Source organism: Erigeron canadensis, chromosome 6 (genome assembly GCF_010389155.1).
Source record: "Erigeron canadensis isolate Cc75 chromosome 6, C_canadensis_v1, whole genome shotgun sequence".
Classification (NCBI taxonomy): domain Eukaryota; kingdom Viridiplantae; phylum Streptophyta; class Magnoliopsida; order Asterales; family Asteraceae; genus Erigeron; species Erigeron canadensis.
In genome coordinates this window covers 43,798,471-43,825,050 of record NC_057766.1, presented here as the reverse complement: position 1 = coordinate 43,825,050, position 26,580 = coordinate 43,798,471, and the positions used below count along the sequence as shown (strand labels likewise).

General features: G+C 33.5%; 3 protein-coding genes across 7 annotated transcripts; 1 reads left to right on the top strand and 2 right to left on the bottom strand.

Annotated features, from left to right (window-relative positions):
• The first annotated feature begins 1,017 nt into the window (after positions 1-1,017).
• LOC122606094 (SKP1-like protein 21) lies at positions 1,018-6,522 on the top strand. 5 transcript variants are annotated; one of them, XM_043779055.1, is made up of 10 exons: positions 1,018-1,257; positions 2,191-2,360; positions 2,467-2,682; positions 3,171-3,362; positions 3,438-3,545; positions 4,134-4,212; positions 4,368-4,471; positions 4,551-4,696; positions 5,363-5,470; positions 5,948-6,522. In XM_043779055.1, the coding sequence occupies exons 2-10, from the start codon at positions 2,340-2,342 to the stop codon at positions 5,976-5,978; spliced, it is 1,005 nt and encodes a 334-aa protein (XP_043634990.1). In that variant the 5' UTR covers positions 1,018-1,257; positions 2,191-2,339; the 3' UTR covers positions 5,979-6,522. The 5 variants fall into 5 exon arrangements, with proteins under 5 accessions (XP_043634990.1, XP_043634988.1, XP_043634993.1 ...); XM_043779053.1 differs by having other exon boundaries at positions 5,887-6,522; XM_043779058.1 differs by having other exon boundaries at positions 5,363-5,478; positions 5,944-6,522.
• A 3,586-nt stretch (positions 6,523-10,108) lies between these two features.
• On the bottom strand, positions 10,109-17,014 carry LOC122605867. Its single transcript, XM_043778826.1, has 10 exons — positions 16,849-17,014; positions 15,563-15,773; positions 15,210-15,346; positions 14,976-15,020; positions 14,847-14,900; positions 14,561-14,665; positions 14,241-14,447; positions 13,142-13,227; positions 11,682-12,856; positions 10,109-10,894 (listed from the first exon to the last, which is right to left on the bottom strand). The coding sequence occupies exons 2-10, from the start codon at positions 15,741-15,743 to the stop codon at positions 10,626-10,628; spliced, it is 2,259 nt and encodes a 752-aa protein (XP_043634761.1). The 5' UTR covers positions 15,744-15,773; positions 16,849-17,014; the 3' UTR covers positions 10,109-10,625.
• A 2,088-nt stretch (positions 17,015-19,102) lies between these two features.
• On the bottom strand, positions 19,103-24,121 carry LOC122605199 (kinesin-like protein KIN-10C). The gene is made up of 17 exons (XM_043778100.1): positions 23,918-24,121; positions 23,464-23,665; positions 23,192-23,357; positions 22,802-23,002; positions 22,509-22,698; positions 22,178-22,383; positions 21,808-22,103; positions 21,667-21,724; positions 21,428-21,502; positions 21,191-21,274; positions 20,804-20,858; positions 20,392-20,717; positions 20,263-20,309; positions 20,143-20,164; positions 19,989-20,057; positions 19,742-19,780; positions 19,103-19,471 (listed from the first exon to the last, which is right to left on the bottom strand). The coding sequence occupies exons 2-17, from the start codon at positions 23,655-23,657 to the stop codon at positions 19,427-19,429; spliced, it is 2,073 nt and encodes a 690-aa protein (XP_043634035.1). The 5' UTR covers positions 23,658-23,665; positions 23,918-24,121; the 3' UTR covers positions 19,103-19,426.
• Positions 24,122-26,580: the final 2,459 nt, after the last annotated feature.

Sequence of the window (26,580 nt, the reverse complement as noted above, 5' to 3'; positions counted from 1 at the left end):
TCGTCAGTTGCATAAACTGTACATTGCAACTGGACTTCTATATTTCTGGACAAATCTTCTGGTCTCAAGATGCAACTGGAGACTGGCCAGTTTTAGTCAAAACTGGTCCTAACAATATCTTCATGAAATAATTTACAGTATAAATTCTCGAACATGTAAAATAACTACAATACCACCTTTAACATCAATTACTTTACATTCACCACCATCGCCGCCCCTATCACTGTTCCCACTGCCGCCCCCCACTGTCACCACCACCACCTCTGTTATCACTACCTCCACCACCGTCGCATTGTGTGGACATAAGTCTAGTTTCATCAAATATTAATTTATCTATTAGATATATTTTGAAAATATAAAATAATAATTCACTGTATTATTATTATTACTATATATAAAAGTGCATTTATTACTCCTTCCGTCCCAATTTAAATGTTCCACGTTTGACTATCAAAGTCTTTCCATCGCAAGTTTGACCATTAATATTATTGTTTGTGTTTTATAATATGTGACGAAAGTTATATCATTATAAAATACATTGAAAACTTAATCGATTCTTATATATTACATCAAGTATTACATAACACAAATAAAATTCTATACGGTCAAAGTTAACCATAAAAGACCAAAAATGTCAAACTATGACATTTAAATTGGGACGGAGGGAGTATTATTATTATTATTATTATTATCATTATTATTATTATTATCATAATTATTATCATTATTAGTATTACTTAAAATAATAACATTGCTAATTATGTGAATTTATCCAAAATTTATTTCTAATTTCGTGAATTAAAAATCAAATTGACACATCAGCAGGTTATCAGGTGAGATGTTACTTTTTCTGCTAATAAACAAAAGATGATTTTTTAAAAAGTAAATTTTTCAAAGGATATTACTAATTTCGTGAAATCGAGTAAAGTTTATTTTCATTTTCTGCAGTTATTCCTATAAATAAACAAAGAAATAGTTAAATTAAAAAGCGGCCAATATTTCCCAAGAATCGCAAGCCACTTTTTTCTCATAAAACTTCGGTCGACACGTGACCGACACGTTAAACCCATCAATTTCTTTCACCCCCAAATAGAACAAAAAGAAATACTAAAAAAACCCTAGCTGCTGCTGCTGCTGCAACAAACCTCCATTCTCACTTGAAACAAGTTTCCCCTTTTTTATATCACATTTTCGCCCACTTCAATATTATTCACTTCTTCTCTCTCTATTGACCTAAAAATTTAATTATCTTCAGAGGTACGCTGAACTCAGCTCTACATATATTTGTTATTATGCCCTAATCACTTCACATTCTGCAATTTTGTTAATTAACTGTCATAAGCTGCTGCTTCCTTTTTTTTTTTTTTGCTGTATCTATAGGTTATATAAATATACTCGTAAATAAACAACGAACAAATTTGATACTCCGTATTATTTATTTTCTTTCATATATACACATACACATATATAAAATATATATGTGTATGTGTATATATATGTGTGTGTGTATGAGTATCTGTATTTATTTTTGTGTATCTATACGTCAATGCATACACAACGCCTACCATAACTCACATTTACTGCACGTGACACCTTTTAGTTAATTTTAGGGTTTTCTGTTGTGTGGACTATACTTAGTAAGGAATTATAGAGTAGAAATATGTGATGTCAGGTAGGTGTTTGGATATTCTGCGATATCAGTTAATCAGAATAATATGATTATTTTTGAGATGATGTGGTGCAGGGGGATATTGTTTGGTTGTGTTTCGTAGTTTTGGTCATCGCTTTTTGGTTGTGTTGAGTGTTTGGCAAGTTCCGCTTATATTAAGTAATGGTTGTTGATAAAATAAGGGTAACTGAAGGGTGGAAGTTGAGGATTTGGGCCCTAGATAAGCAGATAGCTGTAAGTAGATGTAGGTTTCCGCAAATGCTAGAAACTGATTACATAATGATTTTTTGAACAGTACATCTAGATATGCTAATGAATGAGATTCCTTATAAAATGAATCTGTTACAAGAATAATCGTCAAACATGCCTTTGAGTTATGTTCACCGTGAGCTAAGTGATTTTTGGCAAATGCTTGTATTCACTTATGATGAACAATGAATAGTTTTCTAGCTACTTAATATAACTTCTGGAATGTGTCAGATGACTTACATTTCAAGGTCATAATTTTTACATTTTTTCAGGCACTTCTTTTTGAGCAGAGTGACTAGGTGTGATGAAGAAATGGCAACATATGTATTCCGTTTGCTTCAGTATTAAACTCAAGAGTACAGAGTGATTTACTTAGTTAAACAGGACGACAAGAGAATATCCTTGTGTCTGGCTTATACCCATGGCTTTCTTCAAACACGATGTATGCTTACTGTACTAGTTACTCACAGTCTAATATGTTTGGTTATGAATTTTTAGGTGTTGTAATTATAATCGTGCTTTTTTGTGTCTTATCAATCATGATGAAGTCTTTTATTTGGCTTCAAACTTCCGATGACTCAATTCAACAAGCAGAGGAAGAAGTTGCTATGTTTTGCCCAATGATATGTCGAGAAGTCCTTCTAACAGGCATGGGATTTTCCAAAAACTATGCCATAAAACTTCCTAAGCGAGTCAGCACTGCAGCGCTAGGCTTGGTTCTTGACTATTGCCGGTATCATCAAGTAGCAGGGCGCTCCTATAAGGTCTGGTCAAGCAGTTATTTTTTTCTGGCTTCATAGTTCTTTCAAATGGTGGTACATTGATTGTAATAAAGCATATTGAGATTCTACCCACTAGATGCTATAGGTGGACATGTAGCATGGTTTAATAATTGGTCAAATACTCAAATTGAGTAGGTGATGGGGATTAATCCCCCGACTTTATTTTCTTAAAATGGTCAAAATATAGGAGGTTGTAATTACTCTATTATGCCATGGATGACTTCTAATCTGTTTGATTTTTTTTTTGTATGACTATATGTTATGTTAGTCCGTGTTCTTAAACGGTTAGTAATAATATATAATCCTAACTAATCATTTTTTTATATAAGAAAGAAAGAAATATCACCTACTTATCTCTGCATGGGTGGAAATCAGTCTCTTATATTTTTATTCTCTTGCGCTCATTTCATTGGGGTTTGCAATAAATTTATGAAGTTAAATGTTCAAGTTAGCGCTTCTTGTTTCCACAGGAACGGAAAACTTTTGATGATAAGTTCATACGGATGGATGCGAACAGCCTATGTGATTTGATTAGTGCTGCAGATAGCCTCTTGCTAAGGCCATTGGTTGATCTTACGGCCCGTGCAATTGCTCGGATGCTTCAAGGAAAAACTGCAGACCAGATACGCGCGACATTTAATATGGCTGATGATCTTACTGAGGTATTTGTGTTATATATAAATCAGTTATATTTTTGGCATCGCAATTTTATCTTATGAGTAAACTGCGTATCGCAGGAAGAGAAGCTGGAACCTTTAACAATTAGAACCAAGGATCCACGTGTCCGTCTTTTGAATACGTTATATGCGAGAAAGAGAGAAGAGTTGAAACTAAGAAAATCAAAGGTCTGTTATTGTTTTCTCTATGTAAATTTAACAGTCATCAGAGTCCCAAGATGTTGAAAAGAGGTTGGGAACGGGTCAAAATGGCTTTGGGTTGGGTTGACATGCAACACTTTTTGTTCTTTTACGATCTTTTAGATATTTAATGGGCTAACTGTGATTATACAGTTAGAAAATCAAAGGTCTGTTATTGTTTTCTCTATGTACATTTAACAGTCATCAGAGTCCCAAGATGTTGAAAAGAGGTTGGGAACGGGTCAAAATGGCTTTGGGTTGGGCTGACATGCAACATTTTTTGTCCTTTTATGATCTTTTAAATATGTAATGGGCTAACTATGATTATACAGTAATAATATGTTATTTCAATAATTGTTCGAAAGTAGACGCCTTATTAGCACTACTTTTTCAATCTTTATTTTTCAATAAAGTGATTTTGGAGGTTGTATTATATTTAAACACACTGAGGGAGACTTGCAACCTGTTTAATTGTAACCCAATTAAAGCTTTTATAGGTAAATGATTTGAAGTTGCCACCTCTAGTTTTTAGATACAGGTAGCATTCCTCATTATACTTCTTATTGTATGTCATAGAATGTTGAGATAGAAGAGGTGCGCGTTGATGATCGTTCTATTGATGATCTCTTGTTATTCATAAATAGTGAAGATCAAGGTATGTTTTTTGTTTATCATAGAATGTTGAAATAGAAGAGGAGCGCGTAACATTAATTGTTGAGATAGAAGAGGAGCATGTTGATGATTGTTCTGTTGATGAAAATTCACTGTATTAATAGATGCAAACTTATTTTTTTTTTTTGCTGCTTTCAGATTCCAAAAGTGTTAAATCTCTCAAGAACAAGAAGAAAAATCGTAGGAGAAAGTATCATCATAAGGACCCCTTTTCAAACATTGAGGGTGAAAATCATTATAAGGTTGATAGCTCATTCTCATTCTGGTACTATAGGAAGTCTTTTGGTATTTAAATTAAATTGTTCAATTGATCTGATTTAGGAAGCAGATAGTCTCTCTTCTTCCCATAATAGTGAGATTGAGGATGTTTCTAGTCCAAGTAAAACGTTTACGTTGCTTGGATCTGCTTCCCCTGAGTTTGATTTTGATGATGAGTTGGATCCTGCACTGAAGGAAGAGCTTGACAGGTTTGTTTTTTGTCCATGTTGTGCACTTGAACAATTTTTTAAAACTAGTTTAGCCCATTCGAATATGAGATTTGTGTGAGAATAATAGACGTGGTAACTTCGACCCATTTACTTACATATTGATTGATATGGTTATGTTTCAACTCTAACGGGTCTATAGGGTTAAGCTAAAAGATTTAACTAAAGAGGAAACTGGTCAAATGCAAGTAAGTGGGTCAAATGAGATGTATTCAAATCCATAAAATCTTATAAGTTTTGCATGAAATCGAGTAGGAGACCTGGGTTAAAAGTAACCCGAAAATTCAAATGCTTTAAATTGTGTGTATATATATATATTAAAAGGAATCTTGGATTACTAAAGAGACGTGTGTGGCCGCTGGGTGGAAAGGTGTCGTGGTTTAGTCTATTAGGGGTGTTCAAGAGTTAGACCTGGGTTCAAGTCCACTTCCTAATATTTTTTGTTCTTAAAAGTAATTTAGATTATTTTTGTACATGGATATTGATTTACCACAATTTTTGTCTTGATAAAAAAAGAAGCTGCCTAATTAAAAGTGCTCGCAGGCAGTCCAACCTATGCATTACAATCTGCACCAAAAATTACCTGTTTTCTTGCGATTACCCTAACCAACTGATCCACCCATTTTGCCACCCATTTTTCTTATGTAGGGAGGTAGAGGATTTTGCTAGAAGACTTAACTCAGTCTGGCTGGAGAGGGTGCAAGGGCTCATCTCCTTTGGTCAAGACAGGCGCATTGCACCACTATCTAGGAATGGGTAAACAGGCATTTACTATTCTCTTTACGCTGTTTCTAAGTTTTAGAGATATAGAGGTGGGAATTTGGTAAGAAAAGGAAAGAACTCAAGATATCAGTCTTTTTTGGAGTCCTTTATGAAGGGAAAAGAAAGAAACTCGAGGGTAAGTTTTTGGTTTGTTTTGTTGAAGGTTGGGAGAATAAGCAAAAAAGGGAAGAGTTTTATAAACTTTTATAATGATAACGCTGACCCTGAAGTTATATAAATTTACACAGAAAGGGTATCCTCGTAAAATACTGCCTTCCTCTTTTCCAACTTAAGGACATGATTACAACTTACAACGTAAAACTTGCTTTTGGTTTCTGAACAAAATTTTGTTTATCTTCTCTGCTGCCTCGAGCTTTCTTTTAAATCTAAACTTGATATTGACAATCCAGATATTATGCTGCAATGGAACTGGACCATACTTGATGCTGATGATTTCTCATTTTCAGGTAGGAAGGTAGCAGTATTAACTTGGCGAACCTAGTCTTATAGGATAGGCAGGAAAAGTATAAATCTTCTAGGCATGTAAAGCAAAACATGTGTGCTCTTGATGTACCCACTGAAGTCACTATGTGAAAAGAGGAAATAGAGCTATGATATTTTTGTCCCACTTTTATAAAACCGGCCTTCTATGGAGTTTTTTTTTCCTCTCAAGATGTGGTGCTGCGCGTTTGTTTTCAACTTCTACTTAACGGTATCATGTATTTGAGATTGCATGTAACCTTGGTACTTGGCTAATCTAATATGAAAAAAAGTTGCAGGGAAAGAATGTTACTCGTATTTGTATGCTTTATTTAAGCTTCCATTTTCTTTCTTCCGTGCCTTGTCAATTGCACCGGAGCAAACGGGCAATTGAACCGGCCCAATGACTGGCCCCTGTTCAATCGGGCTGGACTGGACCAGAAAAGTGTATCCCTCCTTAAAAACCTATGAAAAGTGGCCGAGACCTGAAATTTATAAATCTTGCAGTTTTGCATCAACTATTTATTATTCATTTAATTATCCAATCATCGAATGAGTTCACATTATTTATTCATTTAATTATTGAAGTATATGGTTATCATTTTGTGTAGAAGGTTAGATTAGTATATGATTATCATTATGAGTGGAATATCGTATCATCTTTGTTTTTATTAAAAAAATGTGTTCCATCAAAGAATTATCTCATCTAAAAGTTTAATTATATCTTTACTATGAAAAATTTGAAGTCCAAAATTGAAATATGCTACATTTCGGTTACTATAATGATTAAATTTGGAATTATGGAGTCCAACAATTACCTAATTGTTTTTAAATAGAAGTCCAAATTATATTGATATAATTGAACTTCATTTGGAGACATCGTAATATTGATCGGTTATGTCTATATTTCGTATACAATACATTTACATAGTTGTCTTAAGCTATTTAACCGCACACAATATTTATAGAAAGCATTTTGAAACATAGGTGACTCAGTGCCAGCTCAATGGTTGTATAAGGTCAAGCAGGTGTTTTCGGCCTCCAATATATAAGGCCTCCAATTTTTATAGGTTTTGGACTTATATGTATATATATATGTGTGTGTGTGTGGTGGGATAGACATAGCAACAACAACAGCCTCCCTCACGTTTCTCCTTCAAAATTGAAAACCTGCAATTTTTTCTTTCAATATAACGGTAACGCTAAACTCTTGTGATTATAGTTGAAATCGAAGTGTCTCCAACCGTCCCTAATACTTTTATGCTTGAAGAGTCATCTATAAAATTGGGTATATTTATTCCCTTTCTATTCTTATGCTCTAAATAATCAAAACCTTTCATTAATGTTATTTTACTTTTTATGCTCAAAAATTATGTTTTGAGGTGTGGTTTTTCAATGTGTATCGGGTATAATATCTATAATGAAAGGAAGCAGGTGTTTAGGTATGGTCCTTCAAATAGCAGGTAACAAATTCTATGAAATAAAACTCAAACAAAAGGCAGCACACCAATAGTAGCAAATTTAGCCCTTCACTATAGTAGGTACCTTTTTTTCTTTTCCTTGTTTACTTTACTTTGCATACTAAAGAAAGGGGAAATTACCTATATAGTCATATTCTAAAGTGTATATTTTATTCTAGACACCACAATTTTTTTTACTTATTTACTTAATTAATTTTTACTACTTAACATCTTTAATAAGAAACAAAATCATCCAATCAATTTATGCCTAATGTCCATGGTACACTTGTCCTTATTATTAGTGACTTCTCATTCTTTCCCAAACTAATCTTGTAAACCATTTTTTAAAAAAGGAAATTATCGATCAAATCTAGACATTTGTTGTGGTTTAATGACCGTGGTAGAGGTTTTTTTCTAGACACTTAAGGACAATATTGGGTTTTCATGAATTTGTGTAATCTTTCTAAATTGTATATTGATCATCCTTTCATTACATATTGATTATATGTATGATTGTTTGTACGACATGTAGGTCGGGTGTGATCATTTTATTATAAATCGTATGTCCGGGAATAATTTAAGCCTACGGGGTCACACGAAATGACACGATAACTCGATAATATTAATTGATATATTAAAGTAATATATTGATTAGTTTGATCACGAAATGATTAATTAAACATAATTAAAGGGTTAGTTATATTTAATTGATTAAAGAGGAGGATTAAAATGTAAAAATCGAAAAATGGACTTGGACCTAAAGCCCATGTAGGGGGACGACACATTAGAGGCTCATTTAAGCCTTTATGTTGCTTATTTTCCAAGATATGTTAACCCTAATTAAGCCCTATAAATAGATGCTTAATTCTTAGTTTTTCATATACTTTTTCACATAAGCAAATTCTCTTTTTTTTCTTCTTTTCTTTGAAGTGGCCGAAAATCCTTCTCTTTGAGGGATTTCGACTTTGAAGTTTAAGGTTCAAGCAAAAGGTTTGTTTGGTTTGTGATCGAGTACTAGCATACGTTGTTCGGGGTGTCTAGTGTGCGATCGTAGAGGGGTTTTGCTTTAAACCCTAAGCATTAATAATAATCTTATTATTATTATTTTTATTGAAGCTTGCATAAGGTACACGACTCAATTCTAGTCTTTATTAATTAATTTGATTGCATATATGTTTCGATTTCTTCCGTTGCGTTTACTCGTCATTATATGGTTATTTATGTGTTCATATTCTAACAGGTGATGGAAAATGATTATGAAATTAGGTGGTGTTTGTAGCTAGAGTTACATCATTTCAATAGCGGACTCCATGCAGTTGATAGACTTTGGATTCACATGAGCTGAAATATGTATATATTGTTATTTTTTTCAGATTTAAAACACGAGGGATTAACACAAAGTATGCCAGAAATCACAATGTTCAAAAAGCATCTTTAATATTAGCTTTACCTCTCCTAAGTGATAGGGGAATGGAACTTGAACTCCAACCCTTATTATAAAATACTCAAATTCTCATATACCATACGAAGAAAAGAAAAAAGATTTTTCCAGTTGGGGTATCATGTTTCCAGACTGTATATCACCTATACCACAAATTGAAAGAAGAAGATATTCCCTTGTTAGTTGTATGTATATGTTGAGCCCATGGACACTTGTGTAATTTTGATTGGGTAATTAAGTTTCTTACCAAAAGTGTTAAATGGTAAGAATTTATTGACTATATAGGTGAAAAAATTTGTAGGCAGCTAAAATAAGACATACACTTCAAAATACGACTATATAGGTAATTTTCTCCTAAAAAAACTAGACTCTCAAAATTGATCTCGTTTAAGACTACGAAAAGCTTGAGCCGATACTGAATCTAACTCGTAAGGGTCAGATTTGCTTCAAGGAAAATTGTAGTTGAAGAGGAAATGTGTCAGGTGGGTAGACCTCTAAATATATCAAATTTTAAAACTTTCAGATTCCAATTCCTTTAACAAATTTCAATTCCTTTAAAAACATTTTGTGAACCAAATACTTCCTTACTCTTTGAAAAGCAGAATTGTAATCCATAGCCATCGGCCCATTAGGCAGCCAAATCAAATTTACAAAGCAAAGTGAAACCCTTATTTATTTACAACATTTCTAATTACATTCACGAAACATAATTTTATTTATAATATTATAACAGTGTCCGGGGATTACAAATAAAATGCCAGGTGGCGGAATTAGATAAAAGCGTGGCCGTGGCGTTTAGTTTGTGGAATTGAAATCTTGAGATTTAAAAATTAAAATCCTAGACATTTCAAAGTCCGGAGATTTCAATTCTTATCAAATTGGTCTGTTGATTGGAAAATGAGGTAGGATCTCATATTAGATACATGGAAATGATAAAATTATGACTTTTTTTATTTTTATTTTTTATTTTGAATGACACTGACAGAAATTTTATACAATATGATTCTATCCAATATGATCTCACTACCTCTATATCGATTAACATAGTCACATACAAAACAAATTCCGAGCAATAATCTTATAATGTTGTAAAAACTATACGAGTATATCATAGTAAATCTATATAACAAATAATAACCCAGAAACTAATGGTAACTCACATATATCGTTTTAGCTAATACAAAATTTAAATACATTAGAATCGTCATGGTCACCAAAATTTTATCAGGGTAAACAATCAAACAGATATTGTATTCTAAAGATACGGTTAAGCCTTTATTATGAAAATATGGGCTAAAACAAACGCTATCTTATTTCTGGGGTCACAATTGTTACAAGTCCAGGTCAAGAACAATCACAGGCTAATAAAATTCTAGTATATCCTCTTTGTAGAGTTACATTTGCCACAACTAACCTAAGCATACATCTGTAAAACCAGGGGAAACAGATGGAAAAACACATCCATGCTATAACGATGGTGGTTAGACGACTCAAAGCTTTATTACCAGGAAAAACGGTACCCCAAATCAGCTTTGGCCAAAAAGATTAAAGAAAAGGATCAGCATAAGGCCAGAAACCGAAACTAAAAACTACTGTATGAAAATATCTTCTCTCTTTTAAATCTTTGTTAAAAACGAGACAGAAGACCCAATGGCAAAACAGGTACTCTGGCCAATAACAAGGTAAATAAACAGTATCAGGTCAATCAAATTGCACATGGTTGGGTATAAGGAGATGAATCTAGAAATGATTTTAATTCCTTAAGCTTCTATCCGCTAGTAAAGGCTCTCTGTTTTGGAATGTACTTTGTTTTGATGCTTTTATCAGTTTTTTTCCTAAACTTTGGTTCAACAGTTGCATGGGTTGAAGAATTGATACCCACTGTTTTCCCTACTTGACCCTTCGGACCACCATGAAGGATGTACTCTTGAGCTGCAGAAACTTGATGATCATCTTGACCATCAAGTTGCCCTGGTGGCTCGAGTGCTGACGTTAGAACCAGCTCCACATGGTCCCCTGAAATTGCCTCCTTCCATCCTACACACATAAAAACAACAGCCAACCAGTCAGACATCAGTTGCTAGAAAACATAAAGGTGGCAAAATGGGTGGATTATGAAGGTGGAATGAGTAAAAGGTCAAAACAGGTTTGGTTCACCTGAGACATCTGTCCAAATATTCCCAATTAATTATAAACAATTAGTTTGTGGGATACTGGGATATGATAATCTACACTCTGGAATGTGTACAAAACAGGCATGGGATATGATCATCTCAATAATAGAGCAACTTCTTCAACAATAAAAATTAAGTGGCTTTATGCTACACTCTCTTCAACCCATTCAACTCGTTTTTTTCTTAATTACGTTTTATTATATAAAACATAGCCCGGATCGATCCATTTATAAGTAAATAGGCTTCTAATCTCTAACTACTGCATTCCCAACACATTTTGCTTCGTCTACATCATCCACAAAGAATCTGAAGAGATGAAGCGAAAATGCATGCACCACAAAGGAGTAGAGGTGGCAAAATGGAGGTCAGACAAGTAACGGGTCACAATGGGCTTGGGTCAAAACGGCCAGCTAAACCTGAAGACCATTACAGGTCAGGTCATATCAAGTAGATCTGCCAACATTTTTTGGCCCATTCTTTAATTAATATATTATATATGATTACAAAATCTATGTTATTAAAATTAAGTATAAAACTTTGATATAACACGAATATCAGGAATATGCAACCCTATGTCCCCATTTGACTTGTTTCTTTTTGTATCACCTCTACAAAGAATGAACCCAAAAACATGGGAATGTAAAGCTTACTCTGAGAAAGAAAAGCTTTTGCTGCGTCAACAGAGAACGGTACTCTCTGTGCCTTGGCACCATCTTCTGCCTGTACATAAGAATCATTGGTATCCTTGCTGTCAAGTCCATTCAAATTGCATGAATTTTTATGGCTCTCGTTAGACAGAGTTTGGTCAGTGCCTCTTTCTGATGCTGCATCGCCTTCCAATATTTGACTATTGCTTCTATCTACTAACTGACCTCCTGTGTCGTGCCGTGGCTTCCAAAACTTGACACTAGAGTGGTGGGCGCCATTTTGCTGACTGTCAATAGAGATTCTCTTCGCCTTAGCACCATCTTCTGCCTGTACATTGGAATCATTGGTACCCTTACTGTCAAGTCCATTCAAATTGCAAGATTTTTGATGATTCTCATTAAACAGAGTTTGGTCAGTGCCTCTTTCTGATGTTGCGTCCTCTTCCAATATTTGGCGATTGCTTTTATCTGCCAACTGACCTCCGGTGTCATGTCGTGGCTTACAAAACTTAACATTGGAATGTTCGGCATCATTTTGGGCACCTTTGGTCTTGATTTCTGTGGTACCATTTTCTTTAAAGTCAAGTTGACTATTTACTTGATGCTGGCCTGTAGAGTTTCTCAGAGTCACAGATATGGAACCAATCATAAGTTGACAGTTGCTCTGAATAGTTTGATTAATTGTACTATTGTGTACTCTTGATTGTATAACCTCTCCATTTTCGGATCTAGGTTTCCTGGTCCAAACTTTACCGCCGTTAATCTTTTGTTCCCTATGCTTGTGTGCATGCTCCCATTTTATCACATTGCCATTCTGATTACTGCGAAAAGCATTACGACTAGCTCTTGGTGATTTTTTTGGCACCTCCCATTGTGGAATGAGATCCTGTGAACCATTCCCATGCATCCTCTCTTGTTCAGTACAAATATCTGAATGATCAATATGACTGACTTCTTCATTGTGTGAGAGCTGAGTGGGATCAAGAGTTGCGACTGCATACTCATCTGGGATGAGATGATCGGCCTCTGGAGACACCTGAGGGCTAGAACTATCTGCTGATGGGATGCTCTTAAATATATCAGAAGCAGGGTATACTTCTGCCTTCAAGCCATCCCTTGCCCTCTGTTCCTTCTGTCGAAGTTTCCTTCGTCTTTTCCTTTCTAACAGCTGAGATTGCCTATGCCCATAATATACAAAAATGTGCATCATTTTTTTTTATTGTATTAAAATTCTTCAAATAACAAAAATGTGCCACCATTCCACAGTGCATTTTAAAGTACAAACTGCGGAATCCTATAAGGCTAAGACAGACGCTATAGTAAATATATTGTAATAGATGCAATTTACTACATTGGGTAGAAATGTAGCTCGAATTTTATAGTTCCAGTATCTTAGAGATATGCAGTTAGAAAAAATACTTGTGATTGCTTTAAGAGGCGGGGTATTGTAAAAATATTCTAACCTCCTTTTAGCAGCTTCCTCTTCTTCTACAAGCAGCTTCTGACATCTTAAAGCTTCAACATCTTTGTCTGCAAACCATGCCTTCACCTAGCAGGGTACAATTATGTTTGGTGTAATCATATAAACTTAATCATGATCGGAAACAATAAACAGCTCAATGATTAAGATAATATCTTATCAATTCCATTGATTCTATATTCTTTGTAAAGGAATCAAATTATAGTTACATATATATATATATATATATTTCTATTTTCTTTCACTTTCAAGTAGTTTTCTTTGCACACTTAATCCATTATTTGGACACTAACTAATGAGAATTACTAGTTTGATGCATTTATAACGTCAAACTGTCAAAGTCTTCTATATGCATAATTTACACAATTTTATACTGTTTGCTACCCTATGTATATATATATATAGCGCGTGAACCCGTGCACCCACACACATCACAAGTATAATTGTTAGAAGTTCTGAATGGTACATGGCATTTTGACCCTAAATTGGAGACCACATCTCCAAAACTGCAAGTCTGGACTTAATTAGGATATATAGCAGTTATTTAGATCCAAATTTTTAATAAGATATCAATAGGCTTGATTAGAATTCAATTGTTCAAGTTTTATTCCTAGGACTTCAGCTGGCACACTCACTGGCAGCTCACAGTTAAATACCTTCGCATTGCATACTTAAGTTTTATCTACATCAAAGCAAAATCAGGATCTTAACATGATGCCAAAGTTATATCTATTGCTAAAAACCTGTTGGTCTCTACCAAAAAAAGAGATCACCTTCCAGAGAAATCAAACCCAACTAGCAAACTCTAGATTAAATGTATCTAAAATCCAACTGGTTAGAATCACTAGCATCGAAGAATATTCTTACATTAATCAAATACTTACACATGAAGTGAACATTCTTGTTAAGCAAGTAAAAGCTAAGGATATAACTTGGGCAAAAAGTTTGGCATTCAAATACAATAAGTACATGATCTATCTATAACTGTTACCTACCCCTTAAAGAATATCAAAGAAAATTATTAGACTATAGCTTAATAACATGACTGTTAACTTATACATAGCCCAAAAAAAGGAATATACCAATTCTTGCTCAACAAGCAAAGTTGTGCAAGCAATTAAATTTCTAATTTCAAGGCCAACTTTCCCCACTTCACCGTCGAAGACATATTTGTGCAATGATTTGGCTGTTCCGGCACATAAGAAAGTTCCCTCACTAGCATCATCAAGCAAACTGAATAGATCCTGGGAAGAAATTGGCAAACTGGAAGGTCTACCTTGGATAATATCCTGCAAGTAAGCATTCAAATGTTATCGAATGAGCAAAAGCAACAACTTAAGGCACTGAGCAGGATCTAGAAGACAGAAGCCAAAGAAACGGAAAGGAAATGAATATATTTTACCACTAAAGCAGAGCCAGCTTTCACATATGCTTGTGGAAGAGAGAAAAACATCGGGTTCCTTATATTACTTACAATATTCCTTACTACAGACACGCCTGGAACTTCCTAAATTGAAGAGGAAATCACAATAAATAGTTAGGCGTTACGGTGGATGTGCTAATAATCAATAGGTGCATAGAAAAGCAGAGAGCACAAATTGCTGAAAATTTTAACATTAAACATAAGAACAATTTCACAACCTTGAAGCAACCAAGAGTAAACTAAGTAAAGACGACCAGACCTATACCTCCAGATTAACATCCTTAAGAGACATAATCTCCTTTGCTTTATCATATTCGAGCTGCAAAAGACACATTAGTTAGCGATATGGAGCAGGGAAAAGTCTCAAGTCCCTACTATAGAAATGAAACTTTACCTTATCCCAAAATGTTCCTAATATATCCCTGAACTTCTGAGGCTCCTAGATAGTGAAAGAAAAGAGAACCATATCAATTATATATGATTCATGTGCAGGTCAATTGGTCAAATACAAATTATTTCAGGCAGTTCAGGTGAATAAGTTCACAATATTTCCATAAAAAAATTTTGAACACTGGGGTGGTGTATGGCAGAAACTAGACAACAGTTTGTTAAATTATAGTAAGAGAACCTTAGGAAAATTCATAGACCGTCGATGCACTCTTATATGTCTCCGATAGTTTATAGGCGAGCAGAACTCATGGGCACACTTATCACATTTCTGCATTTGAACCTTCACAGGAGTCAACAAAGGCCAACCAGGGAGATCTGCATATACAGAAGGAAACGTTGGGTTAATGCTGATTTATAGATATACAAGCTCTAAGATCTTCAAACAGCAAGGAGACTTCTATAGTCAAACTTAACAGCATCATCATATTCTGCTAATTTATAAAAGCATTCAGACACATGAGCTATGTTTACTGCTCTGATACTCTCACCCTATTATGCAACTAACAGGAGGATATAGATATCTGTTGGTACCTGGCTGATCCATGGTATGAAGAAACTGTATCCACTGCAAAGGGTTGTCCCCAGTCCTTGAGAATGAGAAAAAGGGCTCCTTCCCAACTGCTTGTCTGATGAAAGTATCCAAAGAACTTGTCGTCTCCTCCGCAATCATGGCATCTGGTGTGCTAGTATCCAAAAGTTTTGCAACAGGCATCTATGCTAAAAGCTCTTCTCCACAACGAGACTACAAAAATTCATAAAATATCACGCGAGCAAAGCCGGAGATGAATACACTTAATAAAAATATAATGAAAATTCAACAACAGCATTGCGAGCATAATGCAAATCAAGAAAGAAATATACAAACTACTCTTATGACAATACAACAACGAACTTCAGTATCAAACATTCTAACTAGGTTTCATTAACTATGTACCGAAATTGAGTTATTTTAGAATAAAAGTACAAGTGAAAGTACATAGGTAAAGTAAACTTCTCTATGGTATAACAAAACCTTTAGTATAGTCAATTAATTTGACCAGACAAAAAACCATTCAACATAAATGCGCATTTACTATTCGAACGTTATAGGTGCCTAAGCGGAAATGAAATAATTATGCCGTTTTTACCAATCCGCTAAATAATAACAACAATATTATCCAAATTCCAAACGCATTATGTAAGGTTACTGTGGATTCAGATTCGTTCATTTCCCTAAAAAGCGACCACATACATATCCATGCAATCAATTTCACATATAATAAAAAAGCCTAGAGACCTCAAAAACTGAGGGTAGCTAAATTATCCACGCCCGTTTCTGGCGAAAAACTTCAAAGTTATTACAGGCTACGTACCAAAAAATGCACCTCTTACAACATTAATGTCATTTCCAAAAAATAAATCACCTTAAACCACAATGCTGAAGCTAACTCTATTCAAAACCTATCAGAGACAACCTCATTCATTTATACTTAGATATTATTATATCTAAAATAAGAAGCTTAATTCGGAAACAATTCTCAAGTTACACAGTCATCAAACCTACACACAATGCATTAAAACATATATACCCTGCCCATTGCACAGAACTAAATCAAATTACAATCATTAACATCAGATATACATATATGTAAATATATATTTATATACATCATAGATGCTGGAAAATAAACCAGATCAAACATAACCATAAATTCGATAGTATCTATACAACAGATCATACTATAATAATAAATTAACAAAGAGCATATGGTAGCAAGGTTATAATGACGTGATCTGTGATTTTAGCACGCAAAAGTAGTTAAGAGAGTTTAACGTACAGTATGACGGTGTTGAAAGATCGCCGACGATCGGTGAGAGACTCGACGCGTCCGAAAGGCGGCGAAGAGATGGTGATATAGATATAGCGAAAACTGTATGTATATATGTGTGTATGTTTATGTATAGGTTGTGACGAAGCAGTCGGCGAAAATTGGGAGACAGGGAGAGAATTGACACGAGAATAAAGCAGAGAGTGAAAGCCCTTTTTTCACTAGATATCTATACTATAATAATAATTAAATAATAATTATAGCTATAACTGTATTACTCGTATTATTATTTTTGATTATTAGAAAAACCTCTAATTATAAAATTAAGAATACTACTAAAGCTACAAACAAATTACAAACAAACTAGCATAGTACCCGCGCTATGCGACAGTGTTCGTGGGGGATGACTGTTGGTGGAAGAGGCGGTGTCGAGTGATATAGATAATTGATGTAAAATGTAAAGAGTTAACTGAAATATTTTAAAATATTAAGGACTAACAATGTAATATATCATTAAGGGTATTTTAGACATTTTTTCTCAGGTAACTTTTAATTTGAGGGCTATTTTTTTATAATATAGAGTAATATAATATCGATATAGATTAAGAGATATGCCATAGCTAAAAACAAATTACAAACAAATCAAAGGAACATGATATTTCTATTATTATGATACGGTCTGTTATACAAATAATATATTATTATAAGTTAATTAAAAATGTTAGATAAGATATGTTTATTATTTTGTAAAATAAAACATAACTAAAAAGGCATTTTTCATATAATTATTATATTATTTGTAAAAACTAGTTTGATAATATAAAATGTAATGCATCATTTTTCACATAACAGTGGATATTTAATATTGGCATAATATCCTGTAATACAACGATGATAAATTATTATTTTTTATATAGTTTATTAGATATTTCCTAAATTGTATACGACCGTTTTATGTGATCTTATGTACTAATAGTGTAGGGTGTAGACGTGTACTTGGTGGAGGTAGGTAGTATTGTAGCACCATTATATGTAATGTAATATGTTGGACCATTTTCATGTCATGACCTTACATGTTCGGCTTAAAATTTACATGCTCTCAATCTTTCAACACTAGAAAGAACAACTCTATTTTGTTTGTTTTTTATAGTGAGTTTCGATAACTAAGTCATGCATAGGTTTAGTCCTATAAAGAGAAAATAGAAAATTTTGCATCGTTGGACCATGTGGACATTTGTCCTATTAATTCTCTAACTTCACTTTTAATGGCAGTTCAATTAAAGCAAAAACTTATAGTTATTACAATAAGTATTTTATAAATACATGTTGGTATATTACTTCATGTAAACTTATAGTTATATTTCTGTCGTATATAACATACATAATATTCGTTGCTTAGTCACAATATACAATAAGTATTATATAAATACATGTTGGTATATTACTTCATGTAGATCTTATGAGACTTAAGAATTGAAGTTACTAAAAAAATGGAAGTTAGAAGAGAGAATACACAAGACATCAAAAAGAAATACTTGAACGCCTTGAGACTTTAGTAAGATCTAACTTCTAATCTACAACCTAAATATCTTTAAAGAAGTTCAAGCATATAAAGATAGTTTGTGTGTCGATCACAAATATATATTTTAGCCAATCTAAAGATATCTATATAGAAAAGTTATAACGGTAGATTTATGTGAAAACATTATGATTGATTTTATCCTTGAGTTAGTAATTAAATGTCAAATTGTCAATAGCCCAATTTGAACCGGGACCTCTAGAGAAGCATAGTAGCTCACCACCTCATAGAGCACTAAACCAAAAAACTATTGGCATATAGTATCAATTTTTTTAAACTAGAGTACTACTGTGATAAGAATAATTAGATTTATCTTGATCACAAATCACAAATGTATGTTATATTAGCAGTTGATATCAATATCAAATTAGTATCGATATTGAAGAGCTGGTTAAATTTCTTAACAATGATACAGCATGTTTCGGTTATTACATGAACGACTACAATGTACCAAGGTGTTTGTAAGAAATAGTCAACAGGCATCGAATATCTAATGTCGTATTGCTTTTCAAACAAGTGAAGCACCATATGCATATTGCATTTGATTAGTGAAAACAACGATAGTATTTAACAAGGAAATATGCATTATTAAAACTAAAGTGGTTATAGCAGTACACAACTGTATTCAAGCATGGTCCCGTGATGCAAACATGATTAAAAATCCTAGATCTACAAACAACTTGATTGAAAATCAACGTAATAGAATTGTTAACCATTGTTTCCATAATCATTATGATGGACATGCGAGTTACGACTTCATGGATCACACAGACTATCCAAAGATACCTGAACTTCACCCGCCAAGCATACAATTTTAACACACTTTCATGAGCACAACAAATAAAATAAAATAAACCAACTTGAGGGGTGCAAACAGTGCACCTATCACTCTGGAATACAAGGATTTGTGAACTACGAAGGAGAATGAAAACAAAAGAAAAGGCCGATCTTTAAAAGTCCATGACCATTCTATTATCGATAGTATATATCATTCTCAAGTAAATTGAACTATCTGAATATATCCCCGGCAACATTTTTCATCATGCTCTTCACCTATACACCATTATAAAACGATGCATAATAACTAACAAGTCGATATATTTAGATACTTTGTTAAGTTTTTATAAGTCAGGAAGCACGGTTAAGATGATGTAAATTTTGTAGCTTAAGTCGAGTAACATCATTTAGCAGAGCTAACTAATGACATTTAAACTCAATTTTCAAAGTTATCTTGAACAACTATATGAAAGATATTGATTGCTGCCACTAGATTCTTCTTTATTTAAAATCTACTATAAACCATACAAAAGTAAGAGCAGGTACCTGTTTTGCCGAAAGACCAATTTCCTGAAGGTCATCAAGCTGCAATATTAAACATAGAAGTGTATAATTAGCCAAAAATGGACTTACATATAAAAATCAGAAGGTGCTGCCTTTGGTACTACTCTTATTTTACACGATCCAGGAACTTCCATAACGTTGGCGTGATTCGGTTTGAGCAACGGATCCTGACGTGATAGAATAGAAAAACTTCTTTTGATACACATATACATAGCTTATAATATCTTACGCTTTTAAAAGGTTCAGGAGACTCTTCACGAAGTTCAAGGATGTATGTAGCTCTTTTTTCTCCAATACCCTGCAGAAACTTTAGATGTTAGGGCTACAAGAATAGAAGGAAATATGTTTATTTTTAATATATATATATATATATGAAGGTTTACCCGAATCCCTTTCAACTCATCTCTGTTAAAAGAACAAAAAAGAGATTGTTAGTTGTTTATGTTTTTATGTGTATGGAAGTACATATAAGAAAAGACTAGAGTAATAAAGAAAAGACTCACTTGCTTGCTGAATTCAAAAACTGCAGATAATCTTGAACAAGTGTTTGCTACAAACACAAAATGTAAAATATATTAAATTATAAACTCGGCAATATGAAATAAACTATTAGAGTAGAATATTTAACAAACCTTCATCCTTGAGCTACATTTGCTGAATGTTCCTGACTGACAATTTGATAAATCCATTTTATGTGTAGCAATGGGAGTTTTAGGTTCCAAAGTGTCAACTTCTTTTAGAGGGTGTAAAAGAACATGCTCATTGCTCTCCTGTTGTAAGTCCTTAGAAGGGGATGTCGGCCTATTTACACACAAAGGAGTCGGAGGATCTACATCTTGCACGTGATACTTTGCATCTATAGATAGCAAACGATTCAATATCTTTTCTAACCCAAAACTCAATGGTGCTTGCCCTTCATTAGAGAGATTACTGTTGTTCTCCTTTTCTACATTGTCACCTGTAATATAAATAAAACCAGGTATTATAAACAGTTTTTTTTTGTAGCACCTATAATTTCAGCCAAAGATACTCAGAAGGACTTGCCATTGATATGTGGAATACATTCTGTACAGTTGCTTTGTGTATTTACTGAAGCATCCTACAAAACAATTATTTAGCAAAGAATTGATAAACAGATCCATAATAGGGAAGGGGTGGGGTGAAACTCACTGAGATTGATAGCAGTGTAAATGAAATTACAAAACTATAATAAAATAGTGACTGCCTTTTGAAATACAAGTAACAACTCTGGATTAGCACCCAATTCTATAGCTTACTGCATTAAGAAGGGCTTAATAGCTTTCCTTTTTCAAATTTGAATGTATTCCTTTTTCAAAAGAAAAGAAAAGAAAAGAAAAAATACGGTAATTTTATGAGCTATAGTGGCAATGTGAAATGGCGAGTAGTTATAGGTGTTATTCTTTACTCTACCTCCTCAGGTGAACGAGTCAATGCAGCTAAGGGAACATCTTCAACATTTGAGCTGAATAAGGCACCATCTGATATACAGTTTTCCTGCATTCCGTTTGCAAAATGCAATAAGATTAAATAGGACTCAAAGACCAACAAACGCCGTAATAATATACACAAGAAGATAGTCACTTCAAAAATATAATATAAAAAGGTAATTACAAATTATTTATTTATTTTTTTTATCAAATGTCATACCTCCTTCACATAAGGTACACAGGCAAGATCACCACTGAGAGTATCTGGCTTCACTATGTTGGATGGATTATTTGCCTGCTTTCAATTTGCAAAAGTTTGAACGTTTGTAACAAATGATGATAAAACATTTAGTTTCTAATACCAAATCATATAGATACACACAAAAATAAGGTATTGGTCTCCACATGCATAAAAAGTAGAATATGTGAAACTATAAAAGAAAATGATAGATTTTTTACCATGTTTGAAACTTGCTCCTTAAAAGCATTTGCTTGCTTTGTACCACCAAAAAGATTCCTTCAAGTCCAACAATAAGCAACTTAATATATGAGAAACACATGTTATCTCAGATTGTAAGAAATAAAATGTTAACGTATTACCTTCCTTTTAGCAAGACGTTGGTTTTCTTTGTAGACAAAGGCAATCTGGAGTTGGTTAGTTTTTTTGTCGTGGAGCTTACACCGACACCAGAATTGGCTTTATTTGCAGATGCAGGTACATGGGAGTGGGAATGTTTCTTTGCAGAAGAGAATACAGAATTGGCTTTATTTGCAGATGCAGGTACACGGGAGTGGGAATGTTTCTTCGCAGAAGAGAATGCAAGCATAGGTTTGATATCTTTCAACCTTGAAGCTAAAGTTACGGCATGAATAGTGTCTGGGCAATACAATGGATTCTGCAATCAAAGAAAACTTGGTTCACTCGAACATAAATAATAACTAATGAGAAACAACGAACTGGACAGCTTACCAAGAAAACAAGAATGGATATAAGATTATTTCCACCAAAAGAATCTTGTAGCACTCGAGCGAGTTTGCTCTCTCGATAAGGGACACGACTCTCATTGGCATTGATGGCATAGATAACATTAAGGAATGCATTTAGAGACTTGTTGATTTGTGAATCCTGTACAAAGTTGGTTCCATCAATACTATTTCTTCGGGGATTTTCATAGCCTGGCAGATATCATACAGTTAGTATGTTACACATACGAAATTGGAATGATGATAGCATCAAGCAAAAAACTATAACACTTAATCTTTAATGTAGAAACCTTGTATAGAACTTCTTGTGTTCATACCTATTAAATCAACGAAGTTCATCTTTCCAGCACATATTGGGTTTGTCCCTTCATCATAAGCTAAGATGTGTATCGTTAAAGCTTTATGGCTTCTTCGTGGCAACTCTAGGGTTAGCTTTTGTGTTGGTTTGTTCAAAATCATCCCATTGCAGTATAACTTTTGGAATTCTAGCATTGATTTCACAGGTACCTGTCACCGGTTCTATATGTTGTTACCTTTTTTTATAAATAAACTTAAACAACATATAGAAAAATTATATGTGCCACATTTAGATTAGCAATATTTAACTTGCCTTGGAAAGCCCTTTAAGCATAATTTTTCCTTGAGCATCTTCAAGTATGTGAACTTCTGGATTTTTGGAATCTAAAAGATCATAAACGTGATTCTGGAAAACTTCATAGATTGACACTGCAACTGTATGTCTTCCTCCTTCTACAATTTTGAGAATTTCATCCATTACCAACATTCCCAAACCCATATTTTCTTCCGAACCCTTCAAACAAACAAAAAAAAAGACATAAGATTAGTATTTGATAGTAAATTAACCGATGCAGTACTTTTGGAATTGTTGTTTAACCAAGTTGATTTTGCAAATTAAGTATGAATTATCGTGAAAATGTTTGGTCTGACCACAAACAATCAATAATAAAATTTAAGAAATAGAATATAAAACCGAGTTTACTTGGACCGTGTGTGTTTTTCCACTTCCTCTAGCACCAAACGCTATAAACGTCGAGTGTTCACCATCAAAAACCTTTGAAATTTGAGGCTTAACCTCCTTTAAATATATTAGAGCTGTATCTTCATTTTGCCCATAGCATTGGTCCACCTCATACTCATTTTTACGGCTGGAAAAACAACACATATACAAATATTATATAACTCACATCATAAAAAAACTTCAGATCAAACTATGACACAAATTCACCAAAATTTTACACATAAAAAAAGTACCATGAAATATGATCATTAAACGAAAGAGTAACTTTCTCAGAGGCCTTGGATTTCCGAACAGATATTATACACGAAGAGTGTGTGGCATCAGATGCTAATTCCTGATTACTGAAACCTCGAATCCTAGCAACAACTCTGACTTTTCCGCTAACATTCAAGCATTGTTTAATTTGAGTTTTTGAGGACGAATCCATACTCAACACTGTAAATTCAAGATAATTCAATCTTAATCACAATAAAAAAATATTCAAAAAAAAAAAAACCAGCAAACCCTAATTCTGGCAATTTCTCATCATAAACCCTAATTTTCTGCCTACAAATTATTGAATCATAATTATTACGTATAACAAACTGATGCAACGACTATAATCACATAATTGATACATAATTGTGTATATGTGTGTGTGTGTGTGTGTGAAATTAAAAAATAAAATTAAAAAAAATCTCACGGTACCTGTGATATGTTCCGGGCCGGAGAGATAGCGGTGAAAGATCCGACGAGATAAGGTGGCGGAGGTAGGGCGTGATTTGTATGAATTGGGATGGAAAGAGTGTGGAGGACGATTGATTAATTAGAAGAACGTAACCGTTAGCTTATTTGAATTTGCGCTCTACTTACTACTACGCTCCTTGTCTTTGACAGAGAGACTTTTTTTGTTTCTAGTTCTACCCCCAATTATTTTTCGATTTTTTTAACGGCCAATTCTATACCTTCAAGCTCGATAAAAGTAGTACAGTTTCTTTTTATTACCCCCTTCGTCCCATTAAAAGTGTTTATTTTTAAATTTTTAAAGTCTTTACTTTGCAACTTTGACCTTAAATATTTTTATTTATAATGTATAAAATTGATGAAAGTTATATGAGTTGATTGAGGTTTCAATATGTTTTCATTGAATATAACTTTTATCAAATATTATATAATGCAATAAAAAATATTTGTGGTCAAAGATACAAAAGAAAGACTTTGACAAAATAAAAGTGAATACTTTTAATGGGACGGAGGGAGTAATAGAAGAAGACTAAGGGGGTGTTTGACCTAGCTTATTTGAAGGAACTTTTAGCTTTTTTGCTTATCTTGAGAGAAAAAAGTCATTTTAACTGTTTGTGTGGGCTTTTAAGCTTATGTTTTTTAGCTTTTATAAGCCACTTTTTGATAAGCTAGAAATCAAAGCTTTTTAGTTTTTCTTTTTATTTTCCTTTCTTTTTCCTTTCAAAAACCAAAAGCTAAGCCAAACACTATATAAGAGCTTATAAACTTAAAGCAAAAAAGCCAAAAGCCACTTATATTTTATAAGCATAAGCCAAAAAATATAAGCTAGGCCAAACACCCCCTAAATAAAGTCAGATTTCATGTGTTTCAAAATAATTATTTATGTATTTAGTCATTTAATACATTCAACGCTTAATTATTAAAGAAAAAACTAGGAGTGAGCAAAAACTGAACTGAAAATCCAAAAACCGAAAAAATATGACAAAAACCGAATCAATGTAAAATCCATTGGATTCGGTTTTGGTTTTCTAAAAACCAAATAAATCGGTTCGGTTTTCGGTTTCATATGAAAAACCGAACAGTTAACCGAATTGAACCAAGGTTATATACATTTCAATTTATTTTATATTGAGAAAATGTCACAAATGGTCCCTGTGGTTTGTCACATTCGCATTTTGCCCTCTGTGCTTTTTTTTTTGCAACTAGTCCTTGTCTTTTTGGTTTTCGTCGCCAAAGTCCCTGACACTAACTTCTCTTAAATTTGGCCGTTAAAACCTTTCACGTGCGAATCATGCGAGGGTATAATCGTCTTTGTGATAACTAGAGGGACTATATGTGATAAAAAATCTTTTATAATTAAGAATATATATACATTAATTTGTAAATATACATATCAGTATACATATATATGGGGAAAAAAATCATCCATCAATCTATAAATCCATCTATTCGTCCGTCGCCCCCTCCCCTGGACGTGGTCGGAATTAGAGGTGGCTGGGCAGCGGCTGAATTAGGGTTTTACCTATTTTTTCAAACAATAAACCCCCAGATTCATCAACCTGTGTTTTTTCAATCAAATCAACACCAATCCCGCCCATAATTAGCCCCTCCCCATCCTTCAAATGATCAGAATTTGCATGAATGGTGGCCGAAATTGAAGATGGCAGTGAGGTGGTGGTGCGAAATTGCGGTGGCAACAAAATTTATTTGGTATTATTTGACTTTCTTTCTGCAAGTATGAAACGTAAATGAAATTGATGGGTCGGGTAACCGTTCCATTTTGGTTGCTTGCTGAAAGGATGAGTTACATGAGTTTTGGATTACATGAGGTACATAATCTAGGTTTTGTTCTTTTAATTCTCACTTGCTAAAGTTTATTGTTTCATATTCGGTTACCTTCATGTATGGCATTTTTTGAATGCTAAATTTCTCAACTTTATGTAGTATAGTGAAACTTTATACATATTTTTCTTTGTCACGTTTTTATGATTAAATGGTGATTTAATTGGTTTGGAGGATAAAAATCGCCCCTACAATTTTGGGTTTTGATGTGTTATATGGTGATATTGATTTGAAATGTTTGACAATTCAATTTTGTGTTTGATGTATATTTATTTTTTCAATGAATTGTTAGGTTAAAATTCAATATGGGTTCATAAAGGATTGATGGTGGAGGCTTTGGAGGATTTTATTCCTTTTAGATTTGTGTTTGTTTTATCATCAGATTTGGGAATTTGGTCTTGATTTATTTGGTTAGTGGTTTTTAGTTTTAAAGATGATTGAAAATGGAAAAGTGATCGGAATCTAGGTTGTGGTTTTTCGGAAGATGACAAGAATGAGTACAAGAGTTGAAGAAGATGATTGAGTGAAGGGGATTGAATTGGAATGGACGATTATACCCTTATTAAACGGCTAAAACTAACGGAAGTTAATGTCAGGGACCGCTGACAATGAAAACGAAAAAGACATGGACCATTTGCAACGAAAAAAAAGCACAGGAGGTAAAATGCGGATGTGATAAATCACATGGACCATTTGTGACATTTTCTCTTTTATATTTATATATAAATTCCCATGTTAGTATATCTGATTTTGTTAGCACTCGTTCATTTAATTTTCTAAATTCC